Source organism: Carcharhinus amblyrhynchos, chromosome 6 (assembly GCF_965287045.1).
Source record: "Carcharhinus amblyrhynchos chromosome 6, sCarAmb.v2.hapA, whole genome shotgun sequence".
In the NCBI taxonomy this organism is placed as follows: domain Eukaryota; kingdom Metazoa; phylum Chordata; class Chondrichthyes; order Carcharhiniformes; family Carcharhinidae; genus Carcharhinus; species Carcharhinus amblyrhynchos.
The window spans coordinates 87,462,648-87,481,420 of NC_137329.1; the positions used below are offsets into that span (position 1 = coordinate 87,462,648).

The window sequence follows — 18,773 nt, forward strand, 5'->3', positions numbered from 1 at the left end:
GGTCAGGCTCTCATCTTGGAGTCAAAATCAATAAGATGGTTGCAAGCAATATGGATCAGACACAGACAGTTAACAGAAAGAAGAATGGAGTCAGTGCTTAGCGAACAGAATTAGTGGTAGGTACAAATGATAATGGCTTCAGTCTTCTTGGTATTTAGTTGGTGAATATTTCTGCTCATTCAGTACTGGATGGCTGATATGCAGTGTGTCAATTCTGAGACAATGGTAAGGTTAAGAGAGGTGTTGTTGAGGTAGAGCTGACTGTCATCAGCGTCTATGTGGGGAATTTGACATTAGTAAGTTATGAAAGGTTGAAATACCTAAGTTCGAAGCAACTTGCAGCAATTTCAAACAGGTGATAATGACACTACAATCTATGCAGTGTAAACCAACACAGCAGAACATCCTTTTCTTAATTATGGAATTACTCTTGAACACCCTGCCAATACAGACCATGATTCTCTACTGAGGACAGCAAACTCTAATTTAATAGACACAATGCTTCAACACTTGAGCCATTAAATGGAATGGCCCCAGGTTCCAATAAAAGTTTAGGCATGAAATCCCTCCTTCCTCTGCTCATTGCCATGAGGATTGTAATCGTAGAATCCCCACAGTGCAGGAGGAGGGCATTTGCTCCATCGAGTTTGCACTGACTTTCCAACACAGCATCTAACCCAGGCCCATCCCTGCCCTAACCCTGTAAACCCAAACATATACCCCACTAATCGCCCTGATCTGCGCATTTTAGGACACAAGTGGGGTAATTTAACATGACCAGTCTACCTAGCCTGTACATCTTTGGACTGTGGGAGGAAATGCACACAGACTCAGGGAGAACGTGCAAACTTTATATAGTCACTGAAGGCTGGAATCAAACCTGGGCCTCTGGCATTATGAGGCAATAGTGAGAGCTACTGTGCCATCCTTCTAGTATTTGAAGAATAAGGACACATTTAGGATCTTTTATCGATCTTCTTGATCAAACAAGATCCTTGCTCATTGCCAATTTTCTTTCTGTAATGTTCTAACTATGTTAGGGGTTCTAGGTTTTGAATAAAAACAAAAGCTATGGTTTGCACACACGGATACAAACTAACAACAAGATTTATTCTCATGGCTTTTACCTGTACAGAAAATCATATACAGTAAAATCAGGAGCCTCTGAAATCCTAATGATATTACTTCGAAATCATTAGTTCACTCTTAAAGCAACCATACAACCCTTTATACATCAACATCACTTCCTCCTTTACTTCTATGGTCTTGCATGGGATTCTTCCATAGAGGTTTGCTGCTTTTTGAATTCTGCACTAAGGACTACATACTTTATCTGCAGAAGGTGTCAACTCTCCAATCTTTTGTTGACCTTTTTCTCTATCAAGCAACATAGTACCTGCAAGCATTGTAGACTGTCATTGCAATATAACAGTCATAAGCCTTGACAGTTCTTGCACAATCTCGGTTTGACACTTGTGAAGGAAATGGTCATGATATTCTATTTCTGGTACTTGGGTCCTGTGATAAAGTTTTCCAATCGACCATGATATTGTATTGGTTCTTGTGCGTTGCTATTAGTGTAGACAGTTCAGCAATCTTGTTTTGACATGTAATCTCAGTTCCCTTCTCTGCCTGAATTTCTGTTTTCTCTAGTGCTCTCTGGCAGATCTTCTCCAGCTGAGTCCAGAACCAGGGATCACAGCCTACGATATGGGGTACACCATCTGAGACTGAGATAAGGAGAAATTTCTTCACCCAGAGAGTGGTCAACCTGTACAATTTTTGACCACAAAAAGTTGTTGAGACCAAAATATTGTATGTTTTTAAAAGGAGTTAGATATGGCTCTCGGGGCTTAAGAAATCAAATGATATGGGGGCGGGGGGGGGGGGTGAGGAAGGCACAATTAGGTTTTAGAGTTGTGTGATCAGCAATGATCATAATGAATGGCGAAGCAAGTTCAAAGGGCTGAATGACCTGCTGCTGTTTCCATTTTCTATGTTTCTGTGAGATTTCCCTACTTTCTTTAAAATAAGTTGACATACAAAAAATTATTCATAAGAAAGAAAATGATAACACATTATCTTATACAATCAATCTTTAACATAAGCTACATCGCACCCACCCCACCTGTCTTGAAATAAAATTTAAAAATAGCAGTTTACAAGATGAAAATTTCATGTTCCCATAATCTATTATAACAAAAAGCAGTGCTCTTTCAGGATATCCAGCAAATTTTTTGGATAACCTTTTCTTGTGAAACAATCCAATAATTAGTGACTCGCATCAATCCATTATACATTTGAAATCTCTTTCCTTTCTGTTCTACTCGCAAGATCAAACCTCAGCCTCTTTTCTGTTAGATTCTTTGTCGAATGAACACTGTCCCAGAGGCACATGTATCCCCAGTTGCCCCTTATATTGGAGTTCCTCTAAAATAGTCAGTAAATACATAGCTATAACTGTCACTTTTACCCGTGCAAGCGTCTCTGCAGGTAAGGTGCTTTTAACAACACTTATTTTCTTTGATTCCCACGCTAATGGACAACGTTCATCACTTCTTCCTACTAAAAATATATTGAGTCCTGTTGTACTCAAATAACCAACAAGAAAATATGAGGCATCACTAAAAATGACTACTTTCATCTCTTCTAGGTCACCCAGGTCTGGAAATCTGAGCACTGATTCTTCTAAATTTTATTTCTTCAATGTCTTATTTGTTTTTATCACTTCTGCAACAGTAGTATATTTCAGAATGATGCTCAATATTAATACATCACACAGCATGCAGGTCTAGTATGTGTGCATCAGCAATTTAATTGCCCAATTAAGCTTCTTAATTGATTTGTTTCTTTCTTGGCTGTGGAGACTTGAGGATCTGGGCCAATTTATCACAATATTATTACTATTCTCTAGGTTTCGTTTGGGATATTCCCAACACAGTCAGTGTAAAGTACAACTCTATAAACTTAAATGCTCCAGAAGCCCAAATTCTATTTTTGAATTCCTTCATAATTTTATCCATCACAAATTTCTCATATACCCCCATCCACCCTGCAAAAATATACTCTGCATACATTAAAAAAATCCCTGCTTGTTTTTCTTCATCATACCATCGCACACTGCACAGATGTTATCTGTAATGGCATCTCAACTTGAAACACTGGTTCATGGTGTATAGTTTCATTTTTAGAATCGTGTGAGGACTCATGTGAAACCTCCAATGAGAGTAACTAGCCCAGTTTGTCATGTAACGATTACCAAAGGCAATTTATTAAAACAAAAAAAAGGCAAATACAAATATGATTATAATATGCTAAGACAATTAAAAAATATGAATTATTAAACAGTTTATACAGAAATTATCCCTTGTTCCAAAATATATATCTGTGATCCCTGAACTCCTTAAGACTTCCCCATTCCCAAACAACATCCAAATTAAAGAAATCTATAAGTGAGATCCAGCAAATAGTTACTCAATACATGACGGATGATCAAGTACAGGAAACACCTTTTCCTGGTCCAGTGAAGGTATTTAAACTGCCTTTGCTTCTGCACTATCATGGCCCTTACGACTTCTTCAATGTTAAAATGGCCACTCAGCTGTGAGGTGTTAAACTGGCCTGGCTCTTAAACGTTAAATTGACTTTCTGCTTCTGCAAGTGCTGGCAATTATACCCATGTTCCTCTTTGATTCTACCTTCTGTATATTTGGGCTGTTTGCATCTCTCACATTCCACAACTGTCAAAATTAGCATCTGTATACCTCCATTTACCTCTCCATTATTTAGATAAACTGTTTCCTCATTGTCGGGCTATTTATATCTGATTCTGTGGGGATGCGTGTTAATCTCATTAGTGGGAAAGGTCACATCTCATCAGCCCCTTTGACTGCTGCTGTTGCTCAGTAGGGTTTTACATGTTGCTGGGCAGAGCGTATCCTATCAATTCTTGTTCCTGCCATTACTAGGCAGATCCATGACACATACCAATAAAACCTTATTGGATCTGCTTTTAGCTGAAGACAACCAGCTTTTAGTAGGGCTGACTTTAATGAGAAATACCATGGCCTGGATGTATCATTTAGCTTGTAAAACACACTTACTTAGCATCCATACTGTCCCTACTAAAACTCTGACTTCTTTGGAGGCTTTAAGAATCCTTCTCTTTGAAATTGTTACCCATGCTCAAAATGCTGCTTTGATGCGAATCAATTTATCGCCATCAGTACATCACTAAAAGTGCTAGGAAAATTCCCAAACCTTACTTTTCTCACTATTCGGAGTATACTCTAATTTCCTTGTTGTCGAATATTTCCTCGAATATCTTCACTAGACCTGGAAAAGACATTTCCCATACTTGATCATCTGCTTTGTATTGAGTGGTAACTATTTGCTGGATCTGATTTATAGATTTATTTAATTTGGATGTTGTTTGGGAATGAAAGTCTTGAGGAGTTCAGGGATCACAGACACATATTTTGGAACAAAGGGCAATTTCTATATAAATTGTGTTTAGTAATTCATATATTTTTATTGTCTTAGGGTATAATAATCATATATTTGTCTATATTTGCATTTTCCTTATTTTAAGCTGCAAGTCCAACCTTAAGTTTATATGTACCATCAGGAACTTATCTCCCCCCAATATATCCATCTATGACACAATGCTAGCTGTCCTTTGGCATCTCCACGTAAACACCAAACTCTTTCCAATTTTCAAGTTGTTTTTTGTTTTGCGTCCAATTTACCATCTAATTGATTTGTAGCCACTAGAGTTTCTCTACTGTAGGGGCTCCTACTTCTTGTGTTGCTTCTTACCTGTGCTTTGATCCTTGCTCTTGTTAAACTATGTGCCCTACCCGATCTCTTGTCCTTATCTGGACCACTATTGACCACTCAACTGATCCCTCCTGCAACAGGAATTCCTTCCAAAATTTCTTGATCTTTTCCTTGGATTGTGATCACTAATCTGTTGTCTGACATTGCGTTAGATTTTCTGCTTTCAACATTTTTGCTGCCTTCTGCCATTTCATAGATCTGATATTCAGTCACTTGTCTTGTAGTTAGTTTTTAATTTTCTCTGTAGCCTTTCCTGCTGTTCTTCCTATTAAGGTGGTTTGACGTTTTGCCACCTCAAGTCCAAATTTCAGTAGTTAATCTTTGTGACAAATGGCCCTACTTTGATCTTCACTATAATTTGGTGCATTCTCAATTAGCCTGTTATCTGCCATAATCTGTTCGCTGTACAGTGGGTCCAGTATTTGTGTGTACACAGTGCGTGATTCATGTTTGGTTTTCATCCTTTGTTCAGGTTCCGTCAATGTGTAATCAGTGCCAGTAAGTCGTGTGGCATGTACTTTTCATACAACCAATGTAGCACTTCGGTTAGCATGTTACAAGATTATTGATTTCCCATCAATGCCTATAACTTTTACTGGACCTCTCCATTCTTTCTACCCTTCTCTTTTATAATACACCATGTTCAGACTTAAAATTAATTTCTGATGGTCTGATAAGAAACCTCAAAGCTCCCTGACTTTTTATGAAACCTTCAGCTGAATAAATGCTCTCTCCTCCTGCATGCAAGACATTCAAATGTTCTGCAAAAATTGAACTAAAGGTCGTCCCCTCCAAAGCCAGAGGATGGTCTCACATTATTGAAAATATTTTTAGAATCCTGCAAAATAAACAAATTGATAGGGGCTGTTCGATCATCAGGAGTGTGACTTTTGCATGTATGCTAGAGCAGTTGTCAATTTATAACTCGGTTGGTCAGCAAAGATATTTTGGAGCATTTCATCAATCATGACATGATTTTTCTGACTTGTTCCATTCATAGAAATTATGCCAGCGTGTGCATTCCTCTAATATTCAAATTTTCACATATGAATTCATAATCAGCAAAATCTCTTCCATTGTCCATTAAGAATTGAGCTGGTGCTTCTAGCCCTGTTTACATGAGAACATAAGAAATAGGAGCAGGAGTAGGCCATCTAGCCCTTCGAGCCTGCCCCGCCATTCAATAAGATCATGGCTGATCTGTTGTGGCTCAGTTCCACATTCCCACCCTCTCCCCATAACCCTTAATCCCCTCGCTTATCAAAAACCCATCAACCTGCGTCTTAAAAATATTTAGCGAGGCAGCCTCCACCACCTCAACGGGCAGAGAATTCCAGAGATTCACCACCCTTTGAGTGAAGAAGTTCCTCCTCAACTCCGTTCTAAACCGCCCCCCCTTTATCTTGAGGCTGTGCCCCCTAGTCCTACTGTCCTTTCTGAGCGGGAAGAGTCTCTCCACCTCTATCCTATCCATCCCATTCATGTTTCTATCCATTTTTGCATTATTTTGACTTTTTTTTTGCCTTTGCTAAAAATTACCATTGGCAGACTAAATTTAGTTGCTATATCTACAAAATGTGGAAGAAATGTTTCTTTATCTCATCTTTGATGTCCATCACCACAGTTCCATTAAAGTCCCTCACCAATGGAAGACCTGTTTCTGGTCATGACTGTGTTCTCCTGTACCTTTTACAAATGTCACATTTTTCACTAATATCCTTGACAAGTCTTGTGTATTCCTCATCCAGTTCCCCCGCACCCTTTAACAGAAACTTCAAACCATGGCCAATGGGATATAAAAATTGTCAATGTAGCTTGGTAAGAATTTGCTTCTTCTCCTTAATAGCCCTACCTCCAACAGTCATTAACACCTCTTTAACATTCTAGAGATGATAGGCCTTAAAGGAATACAATAATGTCCCAACTGTGTAAATTGTATACCCACAGATCCACCAATGTATACAGCAACATAAAATTCATCGAATGGAACATAAGAGAAATCACACCATGACTGACGAAATGCTGCTTATCATGTTCCATGTCCAGCTTCATTTGGGCTGAAGCTTACTTAACAGTAAAGGTACTTCACTCAATATCATATCAGTACTGATAAAAGTGATTCACCTTTGCTGCTTTACATGGAATTACTATTCTTTTTAGTGATTTCAACGTGTTATAATCATTAAATGTGAAACTAGTAGGACTATCACATGTTTTGACTACTTCGGTCTTTCTTACTTAAAGGATCCATATAACATTTTGGCCAGTCCATTCCACGTACTATGGATGGATATCCATTGTCTAGAACTGCACAATTGAACAAACTTACAACTTGGATGTTTACTACCAGACTGAAGTTTCTGGTGACCAATACAATTCCTTCTGTTGGGTCAGTATCATCCTCCTCGCCTTCCGTAACTTCCATGTTAAGTGTTGCCTCAAAAACCATGTTTTTCATTTTTGGGCAATTCCATTCATATTGATACTAGCATTCGAAGGACCATCCCTTAGTTATTTCTGGGGTTCATCCTCTGGTCATTTGATCCAAAAGTGTATCTCTGTCTTTGAATCTAACTGTGGTTAAAACAATGAGTGTATCCATGTTATATGGCTAAGGTATTGAATAACTTTCTTGTTTCTGTCTTCACAGAGGAGGATGTGAATAATTTGCCGGGTGTTAGTGATGGAAAGGTGGTAGGACTGGAGGGTCTCAATGACATTACTGTTACTAGAGAGGCGGTGCTCGACAGACTGGAGGGGCTGATTGTGGACAAGTCCCCAGGACCGGATGGAATGCATCCGAGGGTTCTGAAAGAAATGGCGGAGGTGATAGTGGATGCCTTGGTGGTTATTTTCCAGACGTCGCTGGATTCTGGGGAAGTGCCGGAAGATTGGAAAACAGCTAATGTTACGCCGTTGTTTAAGAAGGGTGCCAGGCAAAAGGCGGGGAATTATAGGCCGGTTAGTTTAACGTCTGTGGTAGGTAAAATGTTAGAATCCGTCATTAAGGAGGAAATTGCGAGGCATCTTGAAGGGAATTGCTTGATAGAGCAGATGCAGCACGGTTTCATTAAAGGGAAGTCGTGTCTGACAAATTTACTGGAGTTCTATGAGGATGTGTCTAGGGCGGTGGATAGAGGAGAGCCGGTGGATGTGGTCTTTCTGGATTTTCAGAAGGCGTTTGACAAAGTACCTCACAAGAGGTTATTGCAGAAGGTCGGGGGACATGGAGTTGGGGTTAGGGTGTTAGCGTGGATAGAGGATTGGTTGTCAAATAGGAGGCAGAGAGTGGGGGTCAACGGGTGCTATTCGGATTGGCGGTTGGTGACTAGTGGAGTGCCCCAGGGGTCGGTGCTGGGGCCTCAGCTATTTACCATTTATATAGATGATCTGGAGGAGGGAACCGAGTGTAGGGTGTCGAAATTTGCTGATGACACCAAGATTGGGGGAACGGCAAATTGTGCGGAGGGTGTGGAGAGTCTGCAGAAGGATCTAGATAGGCTGGGCGAATGGGCCAGGAAATGGCAAATGGAATTTAATGTTGGCAAGTGTGAGGTGGTCCACTTTGGTAGGAATAATGGTAGGAAGGATTATTACTTACGTGGAGAAAAACTGCAGCAGGCGACGGTGCAGAGGGACCTCGGGGTCCTTGTGCATGAGTCGCAAAAACCCAGCTTGCAGGTGCAGCAGGTGGTCAGGAAGGCGAATGGGATGCTGGCCTTCATAGCGAGGGGGATTGAATATAAAAGTAGGGAGGTCTTGCTGCAGCTGTACAGGGCATTGGTGAGGCCGCAGCTGGAGTACTGTGTGCAGTTTTGGGCGCCGCACCTGCACAAAGATATTTTGGCCTTGGAGGGAGTGCAGAGGAGGTTTACTAGGCTGATGCCGGAGTTGAGGGGGTTGAGCTATGAGGAGAGGCTGAATAAACTAGGCTTGTACTCGTTAGAGTTTAGAAGAATGAGGGGAGATCTCATTGAGACGTATAAGATGATGAATGGGATGGATAGGATAGAGGTGGAGAGACTCTTCCTGCTCAAAAAAGACAGTAGGACTAGGGGGCACAGCCTCAAGATAAAGGGGGGGGGCGGTTTAGAACGGAGTAGAGGAGGAACTTCTTCACTCAAAGGGTGGTGAATCTCTGGAATTCTCTGCCCGTTGAAGTGGTGGAGGCTGCCTCACTAAATATTTTTAAGACGCGGGTTGATGGGTTTTTGATAAGAGAGGGGATTAAGGGTTATGGGGAGAGGGCGGGAAAGTGGAACTGAGCCATGACAGATCAGCCATGATCTTATTGAATGGCGGGGCAGGCTCAAAGGGCTAGATGGCCTACTCCTGCTCCTATTTCTTATGTTCTTATGTTTGATATCCTAGCACAGTCCAATAGTTTAAAGGCAAGTATTGATTTAGAAATTTTCAAGTGAAATTGTTGCAATCTTGTGTATAATCAGTTAAACTCCATGATAAATTCTTCCATGGAAGAATCATCAACTTTTTAAAAATCTATCAAAGTTCAACCAAACCTCATAGGCAATCAATAAGGCATCTTGTATTTAAATTTTATCCATGACTTAAGAGAATGTTCAAACCTTCTTTATTGGCAAGTTATTGAGAACCTAGGTCCAAAAGCACCCTGTAATCGATCTCGCTCCTGGCAGGAAGCAAAACTGCCAGAGCCATCCCTTACTTTCTTTTTGGTAGATATGTAACCCATGCCAATGCATCAACTTGATTTTTCCTTCAATCAAAAGGCTCTGTTTCATGAAACAATGGTGAAAAATGTTATCCTGCTACCCTATATCTGGTTTCAGCTGTCTTTCAATTCTCCAATTACAGACTTCTGTCAACGAAAATTAACTCCAATACTAGCTTTTTGTTTGGAAGCAAATCTTAAGTCTCCAATTTTCACTTTCTTCTTCAACTAAATGTCAGTGGAATTTGTAAGCCTGGTGTGAAGTGGAAATTGTTTGTTGCTTGCCACAGATCTTACTTTTCCACTCACAGCCCCTGCAACCAGTGCTGGCTGAGTCTTTATGTACACAAGTATAATTAACTAGCAATACCCGTACCTGTTCACTTCATTATCTTAAATTACTAAATATTTAACATCCAACAACAGAACCTATTAGATACTAACAACATAGATGAGTGAGATCGAAGTCACCTAGGCTTTTCTCTCTTGTTGGGTCTCTCCCCATCTGCCAAAGGCTCAGTTTAGCAGCTATGCGCAATAGGACTAAATCAGTTAGGTTAGCAGTTGTACTAAGCCACTATAAGAACATAAGAAATAGGAGCAGGAGTAGGCCATCTAGCCCTTCGAGCCTGCCCCACCATTCAATAAGATCATGGCTGATCTGTTGTGTCTCAGTTCCACCTTCCCGCCCTCTCCCCATAACCCTTAATCCCCTTGCCTATCAAAAACCTATCAACCCGCGTCTTAAATATATGTAGCGAGGTAGCCTCCACCACTTCAACGGGCAGAAAATTCCAGAGATTCACCACCCTTTGAGTGAAGAAGTTCCTCCTCAACTCCGTTCTAAACCGCCCCCCCTTTATCTTGAGGCTGTGCCCTCTAGTCCTACTGTCCTTTCTGAGTGGAAAGAGCCTCTCCACCTCTATCCTATCCATCCCATTCATCATTTTATACGTCTCAATGAGATCTCCCCTCATTCTCCTAAACTCTAACAAGTACAAGCCTAGTTTATTCAGCCTCTCCTCATAGTTCAACCCCCTCAACTCCGGTATCAGCCTAGTAAACCTCCTCTGCACTCCCTCCAAGGCCAAAATATCCTTGCAAAAGTACGGCAACCAAAACTGCACACAGTACTCCAGCTGCGGCCTCACCAGTGCCCTGTACAGTTGCAGCAAGACCTCCCTACTTTTATATTCAATCCCCCTGGCTATGAAGGCCAGCATCCCATTTGCCTTCCTGACCACCTGCTGCACCTGCAGGCTGGGTTTTTGCGACTCATGCACAAGGACCCCGAGGTCCCTCTGCACCGTCGCATGCTGCAGTTTTTCACCACGTAAGTAATAGTCCTTCCTACCAAAGTGGACAACTTCACACTTGCCAACATTAAATTCCATTTGCCAGTTCCTGGCCCATTCGCCCAGCCTATCTAGATCCTTCTGCAGACTTTCCACACACTCCGCACAATTTGCCATTCCATCAATCTTGGCGTCATCAGCAAATTTCAACACCATACACTCGGTTCCCTCCTCCAGATCATCTATATAAATGGTAAATAGCTGAGGCCCCAGCACCGACCCCTGGGGCACTCCACTAGTCACCAACCGCCAATCCGAATAGCACCCATTGACCCCCACTCTCTGCCTCCTATTTGACAGCCAATCCCCTATCCACGCTAACACCCTACCCCCAACTCTCTGTCCCCTGACCTTCTGTAATAACCTCTTGTGCGGCACCTTATCAAATGCCTTCTGAAAATCAAGAAACACCACATCCACCGGCTCTCGTCTATCCACCGCCCTAGACACATCCTCATAGAACTCCAATAAATTCGTCAGACGCAACTTCCCCTTAACGAAACCGTGCTGCATCTGCTCTATCAAACAATTCTCCTCAAGATGCCTCGCTGTTTTCTCCTTGATCACGGATTCTAACATTTTACCTACAACAGACGTTAAACTAACCGGCCTATAATTCCCTGCCTTTTGCCTACCACCCGTCTTAAACAACGGTCTAACATTAGCCGTTTTCCAATCTTCCGGCACTTCCCCGGAATCCAGCGACGTTTGGAAAATAATCACCAAAGCATCCACTATCACCTCCACCATTTCTTTCAGAACCCTTGGATGCATTCCATCCGATCCTGGGGACTTGTCCACAATCACTCCCTCCAGTCTTTCGAGCACTGCCTCTCTAGTAACAGTAATGTCATTCAGGCCCTCCACTCCTACCATCTTTCCATCGCTAACACCCGGCAAATTATTCACGTCCTCCTCCGTGAAGACCAAAGCAAAAAAGTTATTCAAGGCCTCAGCCATTTCCCCATCCCCTACCACTAAGTCCCCCCTCTCATCCTCTAAGGGTCCAACGTTCACCCTAGTCAGCCTCTTCCTTTTTATATATTTATAAAAACTCTTTCTATCCTTTTCTATATTGAGCGCTAGCCCAGCTTCATAGTTTATCCTACCCTTCTTTATCAACTTCTTTGTCATTCTTTTGTTTGTGATAGAATTTGAAGTTCTTCTCCCAGAATATATTCTGTGCCCTTGCCACACTCAGTGCTTCTTCAGTTGGTGTTCAACACAGAAGAGCACTGATTCACCATTTGGAATTGCGGGATGCGGATTGATTACATTGTAGTCAAGCAAGGGTTTCTCTTGCTCATGTTTGACTTGATGCCATGAGACTTTATAGGGTCCAGAGTCAAAATTCAGGACTCCTAGGGCAAGTCCAACCCAACTGCATACCACAGTGCCACCATCTCTCCTACCGGTGGAACAGAACACACCCAGGCATGGTAACTGTGGTGCCTCATGGGTCTGGAGCCACGAATAGGCCAGACCAGGGAGGCAGAGTTAATTTCCTTCCCTTTGGACATCAATGAATCAGACAGGGCGTTAGTGACAATTGACAGTGGTTTCATGGTCACCATTAGACTAGCTTTTAATTCAGATTTATTCATTGATTTAAATTCCACCAGCTGCTATGGTGGAATTTGAATCCATATCCCTCATAGCCTAAGCCCCTGGATTGCTAGTTCTGTGATGTTACCACTGTCTCCCCCTATTCGTTCTGCAATAGTGGCTCCTCCAGACTCAGTTCATAGGTCCTTTAACCAATCTAAATCCTTCCCTTTCACAGAGACAGGTTCTTCTTCTCTAACACTTTCAGTTCATACAGCGCTAGTCTCCCCTTTCCTCCCTCCAAACACTCTAACTCAACTTAGCAATCTACTACCCTACAAACCCTCCAGTTCATACCTGCTGTACTTCCTATTCAGCTCATATACTACTTCTTTCCAACTCAGTTCAAGTTGGAAGTTTTCTTCCTTCTCCAACTTTAAAATTTCCATAATGAATCATTGAGTTGCCTGAAGTTATGAAAGGTGCTATATAAATGCAAGCCTTTTGTTAAAATTGGTGTTCTTTGCTTCTTTTCCAGTTAATAATGATAATTTCTCTTCTCCCCCATTTCAAAATTCTACTCCCAGTTGCTTCTCCATCCATTCCCTATTGATTTTTTTATCTCCCTTTCATTGCCATTCATTTGCCAATAATTACCTCCGTGCTCCCAACAGATCAAAAGAGACCCTTTTTCCTTCAGTGCTACTGCTACCACTAAAGGTAACAATTACTGATGCTGCATAATATCCAAAGAAATTACTGCAATAATTCCACCTACAGTATGTAGTAGCTGGAGTCATTAACATTTAGTGGCCAAAGAAACATTACAAAAAGCCCCAGATCCAATTTATTAATAATGAGAATTATATAACAAAATTGAGGGGAGAGGGACCCATTTTGAGCAAATATTGACCAGGCCCATGAATGATGAACAGCTGGCGTATATAAGTTGGTTTCTTACCTGCTGGCAAAGTATCACCAGGGAACGGTCTTAATCTGTGAAGACAATGGAGGATCTGAATAGCTGGGACAGTCAGTCCTGCATTTCTGGGAAATAAGTAGATAAATTGTCAGACTAATGCATCCATCGGAAAAAAACCAAAAGGTATTCCAACATAGTTTTCTCCACCAGCATCATAAAAGATTTCTAGGCCAGCGGTGACTGCTGCCAGGCTTCCATCAACGAGGTCACAAAATCCCTATAGTGCAAAAGGTGGCCATTCAGCCCATCAGGTCTGCACTGACAACAATCCCATTGAGGCCTGATCTCCATACATATTTGCCCTGCTAATCACCCTGACACAAAGGGTCAATTTAATGTGGCCAGTCAACCTAACCCACACATTTTTGGAGTGTGGGAGAAAATTAGAGCACCAGGAGGAAACCCACACAGACACGGGGAGAATGTGCAAACTCCACGCAGTCAGTCACCTGAGGCCGAAATCATACTTGGGTCCCTGGTACTATGAGGTAGTAGTGCTAACTACTGTACCATGCCACCCTGACATAGTTATAAAATATTTATGCAGGACATGGAATACGTTTCTTTATAATACCAACTCCCTCAGGCAGAGCAACTAGTCTCATAACACTTTCCCTGATAAATAGAATTCTCTACTCATCAAGAAGCTGTTCAGCTGACAACACCAAACAGCATATAAATAATAACTTTATAACTCACTCCTGTCAAGCCACAGCTTACAATTTGGTAGTATCCAAATCAATATTGTTCAGGTGCAAATTTTGACAGCTCCTGCAGTGGTGCAGAATTGTACTGTTCCCTGTGGAATGTTTATCATGGACCCTATAGTTATGAAACCACCTGGCAAATTTAGGATACCAGATTAATCCTATAGATGACATCTCTTAAAAGGAAACATCTTTACTCATGATTGAGAAGTATTTTATTAAAGGGAAAGGCAAAGAAAGAAAATGTGTTGTAAACTAGCCATTTCTCTAACTAATACCATTATGAAATCCACTTGAATAGTTTATACACAAATTCCATGTCAGATCCACCCATAAATTAAATGAGAATGGGGTGAGATTCCATCACATAGCCAGTGACCCGGCCAATATTTATCCCTTAAACAACATCTATAAACAAATTACTTAGTCATATTCTCACTATTGTATGTGGGCCATTGTTGTCTGCAAATTGTTTACCATGTTTCCTACATTAGGACAGAGGCTACACTTCAAAAGTATTGCTTATAATGTGCTTTGGGATGTCACAAGGTTATTAAAGGTACTTCATAAAAGCAAGTCTTAACTTTCTTATTTCTATTCTGAGTAATTTTCTATTTGAGGTAGCAGAATTTACAGATAGCAAATCCTGGAATTTTCAGTGAATGGTTAGTCTCGTTGTTGACCTTAACTTCTGGATGCCGTATGTAGAGGTACGTAGTATTAGTGAATATGTACTCAATTTACTGTCCTTATTTAACAGCTATAGGCCTGGCAAGTTCAAGCCCCAGATACAGGCCTCTAATGGAAAACATTGTTACACACTTCAAACACAATAAGATGAGTAAGTTGAATCATTTCTTGTAAATTTAGTAATCCTAAGTTTTTTTTCTCTACAAACTCAAGGAATTAAAATTTTTACGCTTTAGCCAGTTTAGAAATATGAAAACAGGATTACATCATTAAGTTCCTCTGGTCTGCTCCACCATTCAATGAGATCCTGGCACAGTTCTGACCTAATTGAGTAACCTACATTTGCCTCTTATCGTTTCATATCTTTGGTCAACAAAAATCTATGAATCTCAGTTTTAAAATTAACATTTTAACATTAATTGCAATTTGCATAAGAGATCTTTCCATGTACGAAATGTCTCCGAACTACACCCTTGAAAGGCAGAACTCTTAATTTTAGGCTATGTCTCCTAATCTTAAATTACCCATCCAGTGGAAATAGTTTTGTTCTATTTATTCCATCGACTCCCCTGAATTTCTTGTAAACTTCAGTCACGTCAATCTTCTTAACTTCAAAGAATACAACCTTTGTTTATGTAATCTCCTCATAATTTCCACATTTGATACAAAAAAATTATATTTCAAAGACAAAACTTATTCTGGCCTCTCAGCAATGTTGTTGTTAATCAAAAATTCTAAAATCATCTCAGAAATGTTACCCTAAGGATACAGGCTCATAGTTCCTTGAAATTGGAGTCACAGGCGGATAGGGTGGTGTAGGCTGCATTTGGCATGCTTGGTTTCAATGGTCAGAACATTGAATGCAGGAGTTGGGACATTTTGTTGAAGTTGTACAAGACATTGGTAAGGCCACATTTGAAATACTGTGTCCAGTTCTGGTCATGCTATTATAGAAATGATATTATTAAACTGGAAAAAGTGCCCAGAAGAGATTTACTAGGATGCTACCGGGACTTGATGGTTTGAGTTATAAGGAGAGGTTGGATAGACTGGGACCTCTTCCTCTGGAGTGTAGGAGGCTGAGGGGTGATTTTTTAGAGGTCCACAAAATAATGTGGGGTATAGCTCAGTTAGATGATCAATATCTTTTCCCAATGTTAGGAGAGTCTAGAACTGGAGGGCGTAGGTGAAGGTGGGAGAGGGGAGATACAAGTGTCCAGAGGGGCAATTTTTTCATACAAAGGGTGGTGAGTGTCTGGAACAAGCTGCCAGAGTAGTAGTAGAGGCGGGTATAATTTTATCTTTTAAAAAGCATTTAGATAGTTGCATGAGTACAATGGGTATACAGGGATATGGGCCAAATGCAGGCAATTGGGATTAGCTTAAGGGTTTTTAAAAAAAGGCGGCACGGACAAGTTGGGCTGAAGGGCCTGTTTCCCATGCTATAAACCTCTATGACACACAAACAGTCAATCTCAAAAAGCTTTGGATACTTGCACTTGGTCTCAGCTGGGAGACATCATTTATACCTGCTAATCAGTTCCCTGGAGCACAAGGTATAGTAATGCAAACCCAGGCTGTGATATTCTAAAAATTATTTAGGCTGGGAATGCTGAAACAGAACTTTTACTTAATTTAAAGAACTAGTTGGTAATGGGGAAAAGGGGATGCAGCTGAGTCAGGAGAGGAGAATCATGAATGAGAAGGAGTGTGGTGTGGGGTAATGAGCTAAAAGAGGTTGAGGAAGTTTGGACCTCCTTTCTCCTGAGTTCATTTTCCACACAAGGCTGCAAATCCCTCTTCTCTAGCCCAATATTGTCAAACCGAATTCATCTCAAAGTTTTCGAAATTTCTCTCTCCAATGTTAACAAAGTTCTACCTCTCTTCCCCAACCTCATGCCAAGTGCCCTGAAATCTCTGTGAGACTCACGTTGCTTGATGTTAAATTCAGGGTAGATAGAAGCTACTTCCATTGGCTGGGAAATTTAAGACGAAGGGATGTAGCCCAAATGTTAAAGCTAGGTCTTTCAAGAGTTAAGTTAGGAAATAGCAATATATGCGAAGTGTAGTAAAAGTTTGGAATTCTTATGCAAAGGCAGTTAATATTAGATCAATTGTTAATTTTAAAACAAATTGATAGTAGGTGCTGTCAATCAAAGATTGCCAGGTGGTTTCATAACTGGCATTAACTATAGGATATGAGGTACATGTAAGTTTCTCATTTACATACTTAACCTATAAACTTGAGTTACCAAAATTACAGAAATTGTCACTTTCAGAATCCTCAAATAATTTTCCATTAATTGTTCTTTTAACCAACTTTCTTATATTGGATTTGACATTCCCCAACTCTGCGTTTCTGACCAGTCATTATCCTATTCTGAACCAAACAAACTGACATCAGAACATGTGACAAGATGTGCAAACCTAAGCAGATAGGATAAATATTAACAGTACAGATCTTAAACTTGAGTGAACCAACCACATCTGGATATTTGGAAAGCAAAGTAGATAAATGAACAAGTTGGTTAATTCAAATCAACTGATAAGTCAAAACTTTTAGCACTAAATTCACAATTTACTATTTTATTTACATGACTTTGAACTTTACAGAATTCAACAGTTTCAGTGCAAAATAATGCAAATTATTAGAAGTGTACATATTTACACAAAGTCTGTAAAAACTCCAATGCATGTGGGAGATTCAAACATGCATGGAACAATGATAGGGAAAGGAAAACCAAGTTAATGAAATATGAGGTTAATTATAACTGCTGCTGTGGGAAATAATCACCAAAGCATGGTTACAATAGTGTTCTGCAACAATCAGCAATAAAACCAAGCAGCAGCAGTAGATGCATGCGATTTTCAAAAATTTAGGTTATATATGGCATCATTCTCAACAGTACAAGAGTTTGTTTTTACAGCTCCTTCAAAAAATTCTATTCAGCCAAATATTGTTTTATGTAAACTTTTTAGATAAATTAGAAACAGAAAATGGAATACTTGGAACATCTTGCCAGACCTCAAACCCTGTACAATTGGTTGGAACATTTGATACACATGTGGTTAAGTATAGCATTCTATTGTTCATACATGACCTCCAAATTCACATTCAACCAAGTTGAGGTTGAATGTCAGTCAGTGGTCTGACAGCAGCTCATATCAAAGTTTTATTGCAATGCAAATTATCAACATACAACTACATGACATGAATGCCAATGACATTTTGTCCAAACACTGCAGAAATGGCAACTCTATTTAAATAGTGTGCAAAATATTCACTTATCAATAATCATGATGCACCTTGTCAAAATTATGAACTTGATATATTGGTTACTCAGGTTCAAGGAACATTTTTTACGTTAGATGTAATTCACACCATCAAAATCAAACACACAGAAAAAGACATGTACTTCAACGCTCTGGTGGTTTCAAAATTATTCATTTCAAACTAATTCATTTCCTTGACAGAGCAAAAATAACCAGTGAACTTGTTACCTGCATGTGTGGCTTTCTCCAAATTTTGTTTCATTTTAAACATTATATATTCACTGCTATAATGCTATCTCTAGGACATCAAAGGTGCTACAGGTTATGGTCATGGAACAACAAAGTTTTGATCTCCAAGCTCTTGGACACTTGGAGTTTTACGCCCATTTCTCAAAACTACCTGTCTGAATACCATGATGTGGAGATGCCAGCATTAGACTGAGGTAAACACAGTAAAATGTCTCACAACATCAGGTTAAAGTCCAACAGATTTTTTTGGCAGTATAAGTTTTTCACTCAGAGGGTGGTGGGTTTGTGGAATCGGCTGCCTGCAGTGGTGGAGGAGGTGGATTCAAGAGACTTCTGGATGAGTACATGGGACTTAGTAGGATTGAGGGTTATAGCTAAGCCTAGTAGGTAGAGATGTTCGGTGCAACCTATGGGCTGAAGGGCCTGTTTGTGCTGTACTTTTT

General features: G+C 40.4%; 1 protein-coding gene across 3 annotated transcripts in view; it reads right to left on the reverse strand.

Annotated features, from left to right (window-relative positions):
* The window catches only part of atxn10 (ataxin 10), a 229,861-nt gene that overhangs the window by 192,943 nt on the left and 18,145 nt on the right, over nucleotides 1-18,773 (reverse strand). For all 3 annotated transcript variants that reach the window (XM_080190882.1, XM_080190884.1, XM_080190883.1), the window contains one exon: nucleotides 13,391-13,476. In XM_080190882.1, the coding sequence (XP_080047008.1) occupies nucleotides 13,391-13,476 (86 nt within the window). The remainder of the gene's footprint in view (nucleotides 1-13,390; nucleotides 13,477-18,773) is intronic.